Here is a 16,464-nt window from a genome sequence, read left to right as displayed (position 1 = left end):
ACATCAAAGGCCAGAGAAAACAGGTGGGTTTTTAGCCTGGATTTGAAACATTCGATGTTGGGGGTTGATCGAACATGTAGAGGGAGGCAATTCCACAACTTGGAAAAGGCACAGTCAGCTTCATGCCTCAAATGAATACCAGGGATGGAAAGCAGCTGCTTATCCGATGACCTCAGTGTTCCAGGAAGACAGCAGGGGATGTTAAAGGTCACTGAGAAACGCTGGAGCGAGCCCCTTCAAAGCTTTACAAGCTAAAAGTAAACTCTTGTAAAGAACTCTAAATTTCACTGGAAACCAGTTTAATGATATTAAAATCGGAGTAATAGGGCATGATTGTTTAGATTTTGTTAGCAGACGTGTGGCTACATTTTGCACCAGTTGAAGGCGTGCCATAGTCGTCTGACTGACTCCGAGATATATGGTGCCTTCAAATGGGGTCGTGTTTACCGTGTTCACGAGAAGAGTCCATATGAACGCCCCCTCTTGTGGTATTCACAACCTCGTAAGTGGAAAGTTTCTGAAAGCTCTGAGTTCACAATGGGTGACGTGTTTGTTGACGTTGTCAGAAATGGTCGGATGCCATGGAAGTTAATTTTTCAGTGCATAATAAGTTAATGTTTTGTATTTTTAGTCGTATATTATATATATAGACAGTAACGTTAAAATTGCCGTTGCTTAGCAGCGGGGATCTCACGACTTAACCACTTGAACGCCAAACATATTGTGTACATGACTTGTAAACACAAGCTCACAAGTTTCATTTGAAGGCACCAATAGTACGTTGCAATAAAATGAAAATAAAAAATGTTGCGTATTCATGTGTGTCTTTCTTGCCACCAACCTCTCTCTTCGTCTCTCTGTTCACAGATGAAAACTGCCGGGACAGACGTCACAACTGTGCGACGGTGGCTCAGGCCAGGCTGTGCGTCTATTCCTACTACAAGACCGCCTGCTGTGCCTCGTGTACCCAGAGTGCTCAGCGTAACAAGAGGCACTGACAGGTGTGCAAGAAGTCGAGGGTTAGGTCAAAAGGAGCCCTGAAATGAGAAATCTATAGAAATGGAAAGCCCTGAGTAGACAGATCCGATAACATTTAGCTATTTTCTCCTGATTCTTCAGGTAAAACACTGTGAAAGCAGCCGGTTCCTTTTTCCAGTTCTCTGCATACGGTTTCATATTGTCCTTTTAGAACCACATATTCCACTGAGATCACATCTGTTTACTTTGTGCGTTAGCTTTAACAGGTTCATAATGTGTCACAAGGGGCTGAGTGATGCATTCGCTGTGATTTCACCTCTCGGAGGCTGAGAGATTATAATGGAAGGTGCTCATTGAGGACACCGCTGTGTTTCAACAGCAAACTTAGCCTTTGTTTTAAGATCCTCTTTAATCTACAGGATCTTAAAATCAGACATGCATACCACTAATTATGAAAAGAAACGTGCTGAACAAATAATTACCATGTGTGCTAGACGAACTGTGTATACTGTAGTACTACGTGTGCTGAAGATCTACTGGAATAGATCTACTGTGTTTCAGACCCCCAACTAAGCTAGAAGAAGGATTTCATTAACATATCGTATGTCTTTTTCCTGTTTGCCAAAAATATTTCCTCAAGCGTCCTCTTATTGTTCAGTATTTGGACAGATGAACCAAAGGAGTGGGGTGACTGTGGCAGTTAGTGACCAAATATATCAGAACGGGAAGAAGTGAGATTCTTCCGAAACAAGAAGGATAGTTAGACATGAAGTCCTTCAATGTGTTCATGTCAGTTACATATACATGTAGGTCTCTTTAAAGAGAGCTGTTGGAGTTAAAATCCACGGCTAAGATGTGAAGACTCATAGCTGCAGTTTTTACTAAACTAAAGACGATGCTGCTCACTAAATAACACACAAAACATTTTATTAACAAGGGATAAGACAGGTGTTGTCCTATACTTTTGTTCTTGTCAACAAATCACATGAAAAGACCAAACCAACAATGTGTTAGCCTGATGATGCAAATCTTTAAAAACAGCTCACAAATATATTGTTTCATTTGTTTTAAACATGCTCAGTCATTTCCTTAAACAACTGGGCACACTGTAGTTTTTAGCAAATGTTAGCCAAAAAAGAGTAAATAGTGCATTTGTTAGGGATTATTTTCAGCTGCGGATTAACATGTTAGTTAGTATTTATGACACCAGGATGGTGCAATGTGGGATTGACTCAAAATAAGCTACAGTGCCCATGTTCATCATAAAGGTACAGTGTGTAGGATTTGGCATCTAGTGGTGTGGTTGCAGATTGCAACCGAGTACCTCTCCTCTCACTCCTCACTTTCCAAGACTGCGGCAACGTGATCCGCCGAGTGCAAAACCGTGGTAACGCCGTTCACCTCGCTCAGAGGCCATCCTTACCATAATAACACTACTTTAGGAGCAACGGAAGTCAGACAGCGGCTGGCAGTACCACAGTTTTGCACTCTGCAGCTCTCGTTACCACAGTTTCACAGTTCTGGGCTACTGTAGAAACATGGCAGACTCCGTGAAGAGGACCCGCCCCCTATGTAGATATGAAGGGCTCATTCTAAGCTAACGAAAACACAACCATTCTTAGTTTCAGGTGATTATACACTAATGAAAACATAGTTATGAATATTATATTCCATTTCTGCTAATAGACCCCCCCGAAATGTTACACACTGCTCTTTAAAAACAGCTCACAAATATATAGTTGCATTTGTTTTAAATACCCAGTAGTTCCTTAAACAGCAGGGCACTGTAGTTTTTAGCAAACATTCCTCAAACTAGAGAAAATAGTGCATTTGTTGGAACTATTTTCAGCTGCGGATTAACACGTGGATTTAAGAGTTTAAGAGAACTAAGCTATGTGAGGCAACTCAGCCAATGCATGTGTTTTTTCATGGGAGTTCTTGACAATAAGAAAAATATAGAATATATCGCCTTTAACCACAAACTTGGTCTGGAGATGTAAAACGATTCACTCCTCACCGACTTCATTTCTTCAATTTAGTGATCACAGCACCATGACGATTGTGCCGTGGTGTTAAAAAACATCTTTATGTCCTTCCTGTTTCCTCACCTCATCTCAATATCTTCTCTTTTTGCATCCGTCGTCACCTTCTTGGGAGGAGATGATGAATCTGTCCTATGAGAGTAGGTGAAGCCATAATTAGGAAACCTCGTGTAGACTGAGAAAGCTGCTTTCTTACAATTGTCTTTTAATAAGTTAGCTTATGATATGGATCAAATGCAGTCACTCTGCTTTGACCTGAAGTAAATATTTTTGCATTCTGAGGTGGCGACCTCTGTATATGTGTGTAAGTACTCTTTACGCTCTCTTTCTCTTATATCGACTGTTTATACTTCACTCTTTTTCTTTTCCCACACCTCCCAAGAAGACATACACACACATTACACCCTGCCCACTCAAAGGTGAGGAGTCTGTATATTTGTCAGATATGTTTTAATGTCTATAATTTCTTTGAACATAGTATAAGCGCTTATGTTTTATAATTGAGTAGAGTTATCAGAAGTGTTGTTGTAGACTGCATTTATTCACATCTAACTGTCATATAACTATTTTGCATTTGACAAGAGAATCTTTATTGTACTTGTGATGTTTGGATGTTTGGATGTGTGACATGTACGTTCATGTTTGTGTGTGTATGGTTGTGTATTTCGTGATTGTGGCTTTGAATGCGTCATTCTTGTCTCTAATCCCTTGTAGTGAAAATTACTTTTTATATAAAAACAAAAAAAGGATAGTAATTTATCTATTATCGAAAGAACATGTAATTTATTTTTTTGTTTTAAGAAGCTGTAGCAAATTTTCTTTGTTACCACCAGAGTTTATAAGATTGTTATTGTTGATACACAGACATGTTTTTTTTTTTATTATCATGCAAAAACAAAAAACAGTGTGGAAAAAATTATCTCAAAGCTTCATTTTAAATAAAACAACACAGAAATGAATTGGTGTGTCATGTTTACGATTAAGGGTGAAATAGCCAGTTTAATCCAAATGATGGCGCCGTTGAGTCTCGTAGATGAGTTAAGAAGCCGAGTTCTCCTCAGAAATAAGTGGCCTACAGAATAAATGTCTCTTTTTGGTGTCAAGTCTGCATTGTGACTAGTTGTTTGTTTTTAGTTAGTGTTTTTTTAATATATTTTTTAATTAATGTATTTAATTATTTCACCAGGACTTCTCTTGAGATATATTATCTGTTACCTGGACAAAAGGGCAACATAAAATCAGTTTAATCAGTAATCAAATGAGAACGATCAGTCGATTTTCAACATTCACATACAACACAATAAAAATCTGACCTGAATGACATGAATATACAAAGTCCTTAATGAAGCATATTTTATATGAAATGTGGTGTTTCAATTTCCGATACGAAGGCAGCATTTCCAAATCAAGTTCATCCTGCAGATTATTCCAAGCCCCCTGTGAATAAAAACCCGTCTAAGCCAAGTTCAGAGAGGTCAGATATGTCTTGATGCCTGAAGTGTAGATGTAGGAGAGTAGGAGGTGAGTAAGGCCACTGGTGAAACAAAGTCAAAGCAGTGAATAAGAGTTTAAAGGGCGTAGCAACTTTGTTAAACTAGACTTTTGATAAAATATAATAGGAATGTGCAATCAGTGGTGGAAGTACTTAAGTAAAAGTAGCAATACTACAGTGTAAAAATACTTTATTACAAGTAAAAGTGTGTTCAAAGTCTTACTTAAGTAAACGTACAAAAGTATTAGCATCAAAGTAACTAGTAACTAAAGCTGTCAAATAAATGTAGTGGAGTAAAGTAAAGTACAAGTACCTCATACATGTACTTAAGTACAATACTTGAGTAAATGTACTGAGTTACATTCCACCACTGTGTGCAGTTATACGAGTGGTGTGGTTGGATGCTGGAGAACCAAGTGACCGTTATAGGAGCCAGGAGGAGATACTCAGGTCATGAGTCCTAGTCAATGTTATTTTCCAACACCAGCGTCTTAATGCTGTTTCAACGCCTTATCGACACTTTTCGGGATACAATTCTGTTGGAGAAATACTAATTTGATAAGGGAATCAGTGATTTAAATCAATGTACTCCTTTATATAACCCCTTTACAAGTAATCACATTTGGATAGAGTATCACAATAATGGAATCTGCTTATATAATATCCATCATGTGTAGGTTTTTATAACAATCAGCTTTATTGGCCAGGTATGAGTACGCATACCAGGAATTTGACTCCATGTTTTGTTGCTCTCATTGTACATACACAGAAATAGAAATACTGCTAAAAACAAGGACAACAAAGCTGAACAAGAGTAAACTTTAAGCATTTAGCTATTATGTACATACCAGTAGGTGAATATATATAAATAGTATATAAATAAACAATACAACAAGGAACAACAACATACAATGTCTATAAATCAGATTACCGTAAATTGTAAGCAATAATACAGTAGTGCAATGGTGCAGAGTGCAAATACGCTGGAATAAGAATTGAATGACTAATGTAACAGGTTGCTATATATACATGACGTAGGTGGATATGTACAGCATATGCACATATTCACCTATTTATCCCTGACAAATGCTGCGAATCAGTGTTCAACAACACCTACTTTGAGCCATTTAAGTCAGTTTTTTTCACTCGTGTATGTCCAGCTATCATACTAAAGTAGTGGTGACATAATGACTCCAATAATTAATGTCTTAATTCTTATGAATTGGGGGTCAAAATGTCATGTGAAATATACCAAATGAATGTAAATGCCCATTGAATCATTCTTTTTTTAATACATGGTCAATTTTACATGTAAACATGAACCTGGTATGTATACAAATCTGTTTACAGTATATTCAGTGTAAGAGATTAATTTAGATTATAGATTGTGAACACCCCCCAGGTAATATATAACAGAAGAGAGTCCTTATTTGTGGCCTCAGGCTCTGCCAGGATTTCTAAGGTGTTTCTAGACATTTCTATGGTATTTATTTTTATGCATTGGCCCAGACCAGTGATACGGACATAAATTATATTTTTAAAAGTTCCATAAAGCCCTAACTGCTGAATGTGTAGTAGCCTACAATCTGAAACTGTAGCTTAAATGTGTAGTAATAGTCTGCTTTGGTTTAAATAAAAAAAGTAGAGTAACATCAAGTTGAGGTTTTCCCTCCTCAGCATCACTCTTAGCCTTGCGTGTGTGTTTCTTCTCCATCGTGCAGGGAGGCTTAACAGCTCCGGTGGCGTGCAGCCCCACTGCCTGCACACCGTTCACATCCTCAGGGCGCCCGTGCTTCCTCTCTGCCGGTGTTGCTCTTGTAAGAAAGCCCCCAGTGTGGAGATATACATGCAAGTGTGTGTGTGCTGTGTGGGAGGAGTGTATATATGGTGGATGAATGTGGCGGGGGATGCTGGCTCACAGAGGGCACGAGGCAAGTCAGGCAGATGGTGACCTTTTGGAGTAAATTACCATGAACCCTACGACTCTCTTTTCACTCAATGTCTCCCCCTCCAAGACTCTTAATGCACACACAGTTCAAAGATAATAAAAAATGGTGTCATCTGGCTGCTTAGCATTAAAGCTGTAGTTGGTAGAACTGGAGCAAATATGATTAAAAAAAAAGTTGTTTTTTATAAAACGGTCACTATATCCTGACAGTAGTGCATGAGACAGGTAATCTGAAAAAAAAATGTCGTTACTCTGGTGTCCTGCAGTGCTCCTAATGGCATCTGCAAGATTTCACAGACCGGAGGAAAACAACCAATCAGAGCTGGTCTTGTCGTCTCTAAGCAGCTGTCAATCACTCGCAAACTCTGATCAAACGGTCAAACTAGGCAGCGCTGATCAAACATGAATTAATATTCTGTTACTTTAATGCCTATTTCTTAGAAACATCATAAAGGTAGATAAATAGATAGATAGATAGTAACTTTATTGATCCCGAGGGAAATTCAAATTTCCAGCATCACAGTTCCATAGTGCAAACATGTTAGTAAAAAGGCAGAAAAAAAGTTAGTAGTACAAAGTACAAAAAATATAGATGACAAAAACTGTTAAAACTGAATATAGTGCAGGGTAACAGCTGTGATACAGGACTATTAAAAAAGTGAATATAGTGCAGACGAGACTGTTAAAACTGAGTATAGTGCAGGGTAACTCTAGTAGCTTAGTCTATGAAAGTGCACTGTGTGCATTATTGTCTGTCCTGCAGACTGTCCTCCTTTGTGTGTAGTGTACTGTTTAGCTCTAAAATGAGAAAGTTTGTGACCAGGTAGCCATGTTGAAATCAGTTGAGGAAATACATTGCACCGCCCACCAGCCGGAGCACAGCCAATAGGAACGCTCTCTATGAAATGACCTGTGATTGGTCAAAGTCACGGGCTAGATTTTTTAAAGCATGAAAACAGAGCCATGAGGAGGTGCAGAAATGATCTCTCAGAGCACTTTTAATTACAATAAACTGAAATATTATTATGGAATTTTTGCACAGTGATGCCAAAAACATTGACTGCTGCTGCAGGTTTAACATTGGACTCTGTCTTTACACATATCTCAGTGAAATAGCACCAATGTCGACCAGTTTTTCCTAAAGTAGGCCAACTCCAACCCCAAAGCTATCTCTCCTTCTCTTCTCTCTCTCTGTCACACATTTGTACTCTGTGAGTGGGTGTGAGCGTGATTTCGGGTCTCGGGCGTGAACAGCTGTAGTATATAGTCGTGACTTACGTGCACGACGGCGTCGGGGACGCGCTTTCAGGCTTCACGTCAAGAGGCACGTCGTTTCAGCACCAAGGCCAGAGGCTCGCGGCTAGAACAATAGGCACGGCATCACCTAGGCAACGTGTAGAAAAAGATTCACCCGCAAAACCGTGGCTCGGGAAAAGAGTTTAAAAACACTTCTGGAAAATATGTAAACACAACAAAAATACAGTATACACTAAGGAATGAAGATGTAGAGGTAATTGAGTGATTAAGGGATAACCTTTTATTTATTTATTTATTTATTTCGTGTGAGTGAGGCGGACGTTTTTATCGACGGTCCCTGGGTGTTACGTCACAGCTAGCAACCGCTCTGGTTGTGAGGGAGGGGGAGTAGAGGAGATACCGGCATTAGACGTTAAACGCCATCCAGCCGTTGGAGCCGTTGGACGGTTGAGACGCAACAAGAACATATAGTAGTAAGAGTAACGGTTGGAACAATAACGGTTGGAAGAATAACGGCTATAACGGTGGAGAAAAGTCTCAAGAGACCAAGTTTACACTGTTGGATTTTCCCCTAATTTAAGCGTTTGGTTTAGCTTATTATCACTTTGTTAATTTAACAGGAATTAAGAGTGAAAGTGACTAAACTAACTAGCTATAGCTGCGTCCACTCTGGGATTTTGAGCGGTTGGTTAAACGTCAGTTGGACGTTGCGGTGACAACGAGCTGTGATTTTGAACTCACCTGCTACTCTGAGAGCCTCCACACCGGGAACACACCGGAGGGTTTTGGTTAAAAACACACACTTCTCTAGTATCTGTACACCAGAGGAGTAAAAGAGGAGGAGGAGGAGGAGGAGGAGAGGCACAAAGAGCATCCAGAGAGAGAGAGAGAGAGAGAGGAGAGGAAGGAGGACGGGACGGAGCGCGGTGAGGACAACAACGGGGACCCAACATCCCTCTTTAATTCCTGATCTACACTCACTCTGCTCCATTACAACCATCCTCTGATAACGGTAAGACCTCTCATGTATGTAGCCTGTTTGTGTGTTGTTTTGTTCTGATATGTGTGTGTGTGTGTGTGTGTGTGTGTGTGTGTACATTGAGTGGGGATCGGACAAAGAGCAAAGGGAGCCCCATGACATCCGTGTGTGTATGTGCTGTAACCTACAGCTGGCTAAACAAAGAAACCGCTCTATTGCAATGATTTACCCCCCAATCACCACACTGTTTCCTCTCTGTTCTTATGTGTAGGGATCCTGAACGCTGTTTATCCGCCAAAAAGGTAATGAATACTATATACAGATATTTTATTTATATATATATATTTAATTGGGGAGGGGGGGGGGAAAGTCTCATTATTGTTTTTTGATTGGCTAATTAACATTTGCATAATTGTTTTACCAGAAGCTACTGGAGCCCTTTGTCACCATGGCTGGGCAATAAATACTCAATATTATCACACAAATATTTATTTTTTTTACATTTATTTACATAATTGGGGCACACATTTTTATAGCCTAGAAGCATGTTCAAAAAAGAAATTGTATTAAGAATTTTTTTTTTTGTATTCTTAATTTCTTTTGTTTTACAACTACAAATATGTTAACACTATGATAAATTACAAGGAGAGAAAAACATGCACATTCTCAAAATTGTTTGTGGTGCTGGGAGTAGATCCCCTTCAGTATGTACTATGTGGGAGCAAGTCATTTTTAAAAAGAAAAACTATAATAAATGACATTTTATAAACATAAGCCCCTGAGGGAATACTACAAATATTATTGTGATATAAGGAGTTTTAAAGTCTATAAACTGTTTTAATTATTAATTCATTATTATATACCACAGACATTCCATGAATCACTAAATGAATATGAAATGAAAAATATCTTTTAGGATTATTATTTTGACTATAATAGATGACATTTTATAAACATAAGCCCCTGAGGGAATACTACAAATATTATTGTTATATCAGGAGTTTTAAAGTCTTTTAAGTGTATTAATTATTAATTCATTATTATATACCACAGACATTCCATGAATCACTAAATTAATATGAAATAAAAAAAAAATGTTTAGGATTATTATTGTGACTATTATTGTCCACTTCTTGGGCTGTGACCCAAAGACTCATCCAGCAACGGTTGCTCCTCTCCAGGGATACCTGCTCCTGATCTGTTAGCCCCTCAGCCCCCGCAGAACCCAGTCCTCCTCGCCACTCTGTCCTGATGAAGGAGGCCGACGCCATCAAGCTGTTTGTGGGGCAGATTCCCCGGAATCTGGAAGAGAAGGACCTCAAGCCCATCTTTGAGCAGTTCGGGAAGATCTATGAGCTAACTGTGATTAAGGACAAATACACTGGCATGCACAAAGGTAGGTCTCGCCATTATAACACAGCTTAAACGTAAAAAGACAAAAAGATAGATGGACAGATAGATACTAGACAGACAGACATGTGACAGTAAGGCAGATAGATGGGTGGATTTTCCGGCGCTGAGAGTCACATGTCACCATGGAAACTGTCACACCTCCTCTCGTCTCCATCTCCTGTTAACGCTGCAACGTGAGATCATGAAGACAGCCAAAGAAAGTCAGATACTACACGTAGACTGTGAATCAAATACATGCTTATGCATGAGTATGCTTGTGCCAAAATTTACTATGAAGTATACTATATAAAGGTGTCATATAATATATGGTATATAGAGATGGGAGACTCCGAGTTGTGTTAATGATTAGGAGGCTTTAAATTATGGCCCCTTCTAACAATAGATCGGTAATAAACTGTAGGAAACACACACACACACTCTCTCTCACACACACACACACACACACAATGACCTGGGGTCCTGTGTGTTATGAACCAGATTAGGCTGTATGTTCTAATCAGTGTAATGGGCCTGTAAGCCTGGGTGACACAGGGGAAAGAATCTGTTGTTTTGAGAATCCCCGCGGCCACAGTAAGCCCCTCTTAAAAGCAATGAGATGGACCATAAGATGCATGTGTGTCTGTCGTCATTATGTCGAGTCATTCTCAATGCTTCAGATGTACACTCTGTGTGAATGTTTCCATCCTAATCGTCTCTTCTTTGCTCTGAATCTACACTAGTCTGTCTGCGATGTCACCAGAATGCTAACCTGCTGCTAATCTTGTTGTCTTAGTGCTGGTGACAGGTGTAGTAAACAGCTCTCTGGCCAGCCAGCTCTGCTACCTACCCCTCCCTCACACACACAGACACAGGTACAGCACATAGGAAAACAGAGGGAGTGTATTTGGAGTGATCGTGAGGCATGCATATAGTGGTTGGTTTAGGGCAGGAACCTGACTGTGCCCGGCCTGCAAAGGCCTTGTTAGCCCCACGCACACGTCTGTGTGGTGCTGTCATGTGTGCTGACTCGTGCCGTGCCGTTCTGAAATGTGCCGTGCCGTGGAGTGTCCTTTTCTGCTCTAGAAGTGCATCATCATGGTGTTGTCAAGTTTAGTTAAAGTGCATGAATATATTTTTTTAATCTTCTCGCACAGTGATAAATCAGAATAGGTGACAATTGCTCAGGGAAGACATCAGAAAAGGAGACATTTAAATGATTTAAATGGTGTGGCTGTGTGTGTTTTTGTAGGGGGTGATACAGAGACAGAGATAAAGGATGACAAATATTAGAGCTGCTCGCTGACTTTTCCTACCTTTTACTCCATCGCCTTCTTCTTCTCCCTCTCCCTGTCTCTCTCTATCTGACAGGATGTGCGTTTCTGACGTACTGCGCGAGAGAGTCGGCGCTGAAAGCCCAGAGCGCTCTACACGAGCAGAAAACACTACCAGGGGTAAGTGCACATCGCAAACACACACATCCCCAAACCGTACACACTTCACACTTATGCAACAATGCACACAAGCTTGCACGTACACTCAAATCACAAGAGCCCCCTCCCCCCACCTACATGCACAGACACTACCTTATACACACACACACAGAAGTGGCCTCAGATCAGTGTGCGTCTGTGCTACTGGAGGTTCAGCTCCCATTAGTAACACTGTGACATAACTCAGCAGCCAGCAGGCGTCTTGCTGCGAAGGACAAACACTCCCTCTCACCGGAGACACGTAGGGTACTCCGTGAGCATAATCATCTCCATTTCTCTATCTCCCTCTGTCTCTCCATCTCTCTGTCGGCCTCTCCGTTAGCCTCCGGTGATAGCTCCTGCCTAGAGAGTGTGTGTAATTAATGTGGCCATTCCCCTTTGTCTCGTCCCAGTCTCCCTCGGTCTCTCTTGTTGAGGGATCGTGTGCTGCGGCTGGGCAGGGGTAGGACACTGTTCATTATGGATGGGCCACTGTGCGAGATCTGTGTCTGTCTCGTAGGCTGTACCTCTCTGTCGCTCCCTCTCTCTCTGACCTGGTTTCCGCTGCAGTTAAAAACGGATTTTACAGTGGCTGTTTTGGAACATTTTGCATTTTTACCCTATTTTTTACAAAGTAGTGTGCACTCCCACCCAGCCAAGAGAGAGTGCTGTTAAAGTATAGGACGTGTTGTAGAGATGACATTTCCCCAGCCTTATCTAAACTCCGATTTGCAGCAGTTATAACAGAATAGCGAATGCACCTCCACCATCTCTGAGCCGCTCTCTATCTTATTCTCTCTGTGTCGCCCTGCCACTAATCGGAGTTTCAGTTCCTGCACCTTCTCTGCAAGCTGTGGTGTTGATAAGATCTTTGTGAGAAAATGGTTGGAGGAAAAGGCTTTGGGGGAGGGGAAATATTCTGACACACACAAACACAAATCCCTGCATACATACATATATATTGCAATCATGCATGCTTTTCCAAGCAGCTGGGAAATGCCTCCGCATTCGATTCTTACACACACACACACACACGTACGAACACAGCATGTTAATAATGACATTAATCCAATTAGGGGCCTGCTAAGGAGTCTGACCTTTCTGCGAAAATCACCTCTCCACTGTCTGCTGTGTCTCCCTCTCGTGCTGCCCTTTGTCCTTTGACTCATCCCTGCCTCTAACCCTCGCCACTGGGTTTTACTTTTATCCTTTTTTCTGTTGATGACATCAATAACCGGCTTGTCGCAGGAGCAGATAGATAGCGGTGAATTTCCGGATAAATTGTGATGAATATTCTGGACACACGGAGGAAACATTTGCAGGGAGGATACTCATTAGCGGTGCAGATTTACTAAAGAGCCAGCACGAAACAATCAGAAGCACCACTCCCCCGAGGAAGACTTGTGCTGAATCCTGGGGTGTGGCTATCGTGTGCTGGGTATTCAATAAGCCTGGACTGTCAGTGAGCAACTTTCCTCGATTTGGAGTGTCCTGCCTTCCCCTTGAGATGTATATGAAACAGATATCCTGTCCAGTTTGAGCCAAAATTCTTCAGTAATCTCAAGAATATGAAAAACGATTTGATGAAGGCCTTACTACAGCATGTTTATCTGAGTTCAGTGGATAACAGTAAATAGAAGACAGACAGTCTAGACAGTTTTTCTCACTCATTCCCCACTAACAACCCCTCTGGTATATTTGACGACTGCTTGAGTTTTTTAAAGGATAAATCTAATTCTTGAAGGTGTATCTTCTCTAGCTCTGCTATCACTTTCCTCTACCTGTCTATGCCCTTTCTCTATCCAGTGTGTCTTCCTCCCCCTCCCTGTCTGTTGCCTTCTTTGACAGGATTAAGAAATGACTTCAGACGATTTCTCTCTCCCTTTCACACATCCTCCCATTGTCCAATTCTTTTCTTTCCCTAAGAATTGCTTCTTCATTTCTTCCTTATTCCTCCCTTTATTTTTCCCTCCATGCTCTCCATTTTATCTCTTTTTTTTTTCTCCCTCAAATCCCCTCTGTCCTCTGTTCAACTCCTCCCCTCACGTCTCCCAGTTTCTCTGCACCAGTAGAATATTACAGAATGTTCTCTTCACTACCCCCAACCCTCCTTTCATCGCTCGCTCCTTCTCCTCTCTAAAATCTCTTCATGGTATCCCTCTTTCATCCCCGCTTTTCCCTTCCTGCTGTCTTTTACTCATTTTTTTTTCCCCTCACTGCACGCTCGCGCTTCCTCCTCGGATTCTCATTTCACAGTCATTTATGGTAACCCTTCTTCTAAGTCCTCCTCTCAACGTCAGTCTCTCTCTCTCTCCCTCCACCCCCCCAATCCCCCCACAGTTCCTCTACCCCTCGTCTCATTTCCCCTCCTCTTGATTAGTTGACCCTTTTGACCGTTTCACACCCCCGTCTCCTCCCTCTCCTCCCCCCTCTCTCCTTCTTCCCGGGCTCCACTTGTTAAGCTGCATGATTAGTTTCTCACAAACTCATTTTCATAGTCAGATCCCGGGCTCACCGTGGGGCAAGGGGGGCGGAGGTGTGTGCGTGCATGCACATCTTGAATCTTGGGATCGCTCTTAATTGCGAGTACTGGTGGAACGTCAGGCAGCTCATGCAACTTTAATAGAGCTGTAGCATCACACACTCATACAGATGTGTTTCTCTTACACCATGGCCAAGCAATTAAAGGTTTGTTGAAGTCCGATGCTAGAGCGCTCTTGCCGCTTCTGTCTGTCACTCACTGATGGGATTTAACGCCGATTTAACGCTTCCAACCAGCCAGTGGAGGAACGAAAGGAAGGAGACAAACACAGAGAGAGTTGCAGAGAAACTATACCTCAAATGCCCCCCACTCTAGCTTCAGCTTCGACTGTCAGATTGGAAAATGAAGAAAAGGATAGAGGGATTGTGAGAGAGAGAGAGGGAGATGAACAGATGGCCTTATCAGAGTGTCCTGCGCCTTGTGTTTAATTTGGACACAGAGAGGGAAGGAGAAGCACAGAGGGAGCACGGGAGGAAGAGAGGGAGAGAGTTGCATTGTAAGTCACAGAGGCATAAATTTAACAGTGGAACCACTAGCAAGTCCCACTGTAGCACGCAGATGTTTCGGTGTATTAGATGCGGTACAGAGATTCCCCCTGGGATGCATCCACACGATAGAGCTCATGTTTAGCTGTCGCATATCACTGCTAATTTGCACTTGAAAATTGAATTTCTCATTCGCATTCGCATGCTGGGGTTGCACCAAATGGGAATAATGAGGAAAATATTCAACGAGGGAAAAATATGCTCCTATAAAAGTCAATTTTTGGTTTCACCTTGTTGATGCTTGACTAATATTGCTAAGTGAGTGAACAGAACAGGACAAATAAGCAACGATAAACGATAATAAGAATGTCCATCAACAGCCATTAAGCAATTGTGTCCATGTACAGTATTTAATATTTTTTTATCTCATCTACATACATGCTATTGATTTAAGTTGTACCACGGGCTATTGTCTTGTTAGTACAGAGGGTTGGTGGCAGTAGGCCGACAGCATGTGTCCAGGGTCAGAGGTCAGGGCTCAGCCTCTAGTCAACAAATTCAGGGTGGCGGGTCTCAGAGCTGTAAAATAAAAAAAGGAGTGGTGACAGGGGGATGGTGAAGTGAAAGTTTGAATACAGAATGTTTTTTCACAATTTCTTATCTTGTCTTTGGTATTTATTATTCCTTTAGATTACTCATTAATACAGCATAATTAGTAGGGCTGGGACGATACACCTATCTCCCGATTCGATACTGTCATGATACTTGGGTGCCGAATCAATATGAATTGCGATTCGATATTACGATTTATTTCAATTTTTGTTAACTTTTTTAATACAAGACCACAGGAAAAAGTTGAATCATACACTTTTAGGGACTCTCTTCCGTCAGCTCCGTTGTCTTTATACATCCATGGTCAGCTCCATCGGGGCCGTTGAATGCATTTAACATAAATGTCAGTATATGGGTGCTCTACAGTTGTAGCGTCGGCCGATTTGACCACGGATATGCGAGTGACGGCTTAGTTACCACTTTGTTGCAGGTCGTATCCACGCGGACCCTCCGCCGTTTTCTGCTCCGTCGTCTCTGACAGTTTCTGTCGGCTACAGTTTGTTTTGGTTGAAGGATATGGAACAGTTATGACGTCACATTACTCAGACTACAACAATAAAAGCAGTAACTTCCTTCTACCTCCAACTCAAATGAGGCAAATACTGTATATCGATTTTGGCATTAAAAAATCAATTTCAAAATCGTAAAAAAAAAAAATCACGATACAAAGGTGAATTGATTTTTTTTCCTACCCCTAATAATTAGTTTGACATGCTGGTTTTTCAGTAACTTAACAGAAATGTAGTAGTAAAGTTGTTATGGTGTTATGTTGATCACTTTAAAATTGTTTTTGTTCACATCCCAAGCTTGTATATCAATTACAGTTTGACTAATTTTAAGTAAAAGGGAACAGTTATATTTTGTACTCCTTATAACACAAAATATACAGTAATGATTCCTACAAAACCATCTTTGCTTTATCCTAATCTCCATCCTTCCTCCCTCTCTCTCTCGGCCCACACTTCACTCCCGGCCTGTTTAGATTTTAACCTCACATCTCCCTCCCCCTCTCTATCTCTCCCAAAGCCTGCTGCTGCTGTATTTCCTCCCTTATCTTTTCCCTTATCTTTTCCCTTTTGTTCTCTGTTCCGTTGATATCTCTCTCTCCATTTAATCTGCACTCTCTCCTCTCCCTGCGTTTATCACTCCCTTCATCTTTGTTCTACTTCAAACACAAGTGTTCGTACATACACACACATTATACACAAACACACACAAACACACGCGCACACATCTGTTTGGTCACGCCGACATCCGCAGATCTCAGT

The 16,464-nt window shown here is 41.2% G+C and overlaps 2 protein-coding genes across 7 annotated transcripts in view; both read left to right on the top strand.

Moving 5' to 3' along the window:
- Nucleotides 1–2,324, top strand: part of adamtsl4 (ADAMTS-like 4) — a 39,665-nt gene extending 37,341 nt beyond the window's left edge. Inside the window, exon 18 of the mRNA XM_037783762.1 lies at nucleotides 868–2,324. Coding sequence (XP_037639690.1) covers nucleotides 868–998 — 131 coding nt within the window. The 3' untranslated portion in view covers nucleotides 999–2,324. The remainder of the gene's footprint in view (nucleotides 1–867) is intronic.
- A 5,799-nt stretch (nucleotides 2,325–8,123) lies between these two features.
- The window catches only part of LOC119496471 (CUGBP Elav-like family member 3), a 28,771-nt gene continuing 20,430 nt past the window's right edge, over nucleotides 8,124–16,464 (top strand). For 3 of the 6 annotated variants that reach the window (XR_005208724.1, XM_037783782.1, XM_037783779.1), the window contains exons 1-4: nucleotides 8,126–8,729; nucleotides 8,968–8,998; nucleotides 9,878–10,092; nucleotides 11,457–11,539. Coding sequence is in view for 5 of the 6 variants with exons in the window: in XM_037783782.1 (XP_037639710.1) it covers nucleotides 9,948–10,092; nucleotides 11,457–11,539 (228 nt within the window). In the remaining variant the exon portion in view is untranslated. Of the gene's footprint in view, nucleotides 8,730–8,967; nucleotides 8,999–9,877; nucleotides 10,093–11,456; nucleotides 11,540–16,464 lie in introns of all 6 variants that reach the window. The other 3 variants (XM_037783781.1, XM_037783778.1, XM_037783783.1) reach the window with 2 other exon arrangements.

Source organism: Sebastes umbrosus, chromosome 11 (assembly GCF_015220745.1).
Source record: "Sebastes umbrosus isolate fSebUmb1 chromosome 11, fSebUmb1.pri, whole genome shotgun sequence".
Lineage (NCBI taxonomy): Eukaryota > Metazoa > Chordata > Actinopteri > Perciformes > Sebastidae > Sebastes > Sebastes umbrosus.
This window is presented reverse-complemented; position numbering and strand designations above follow the sequence as displayed.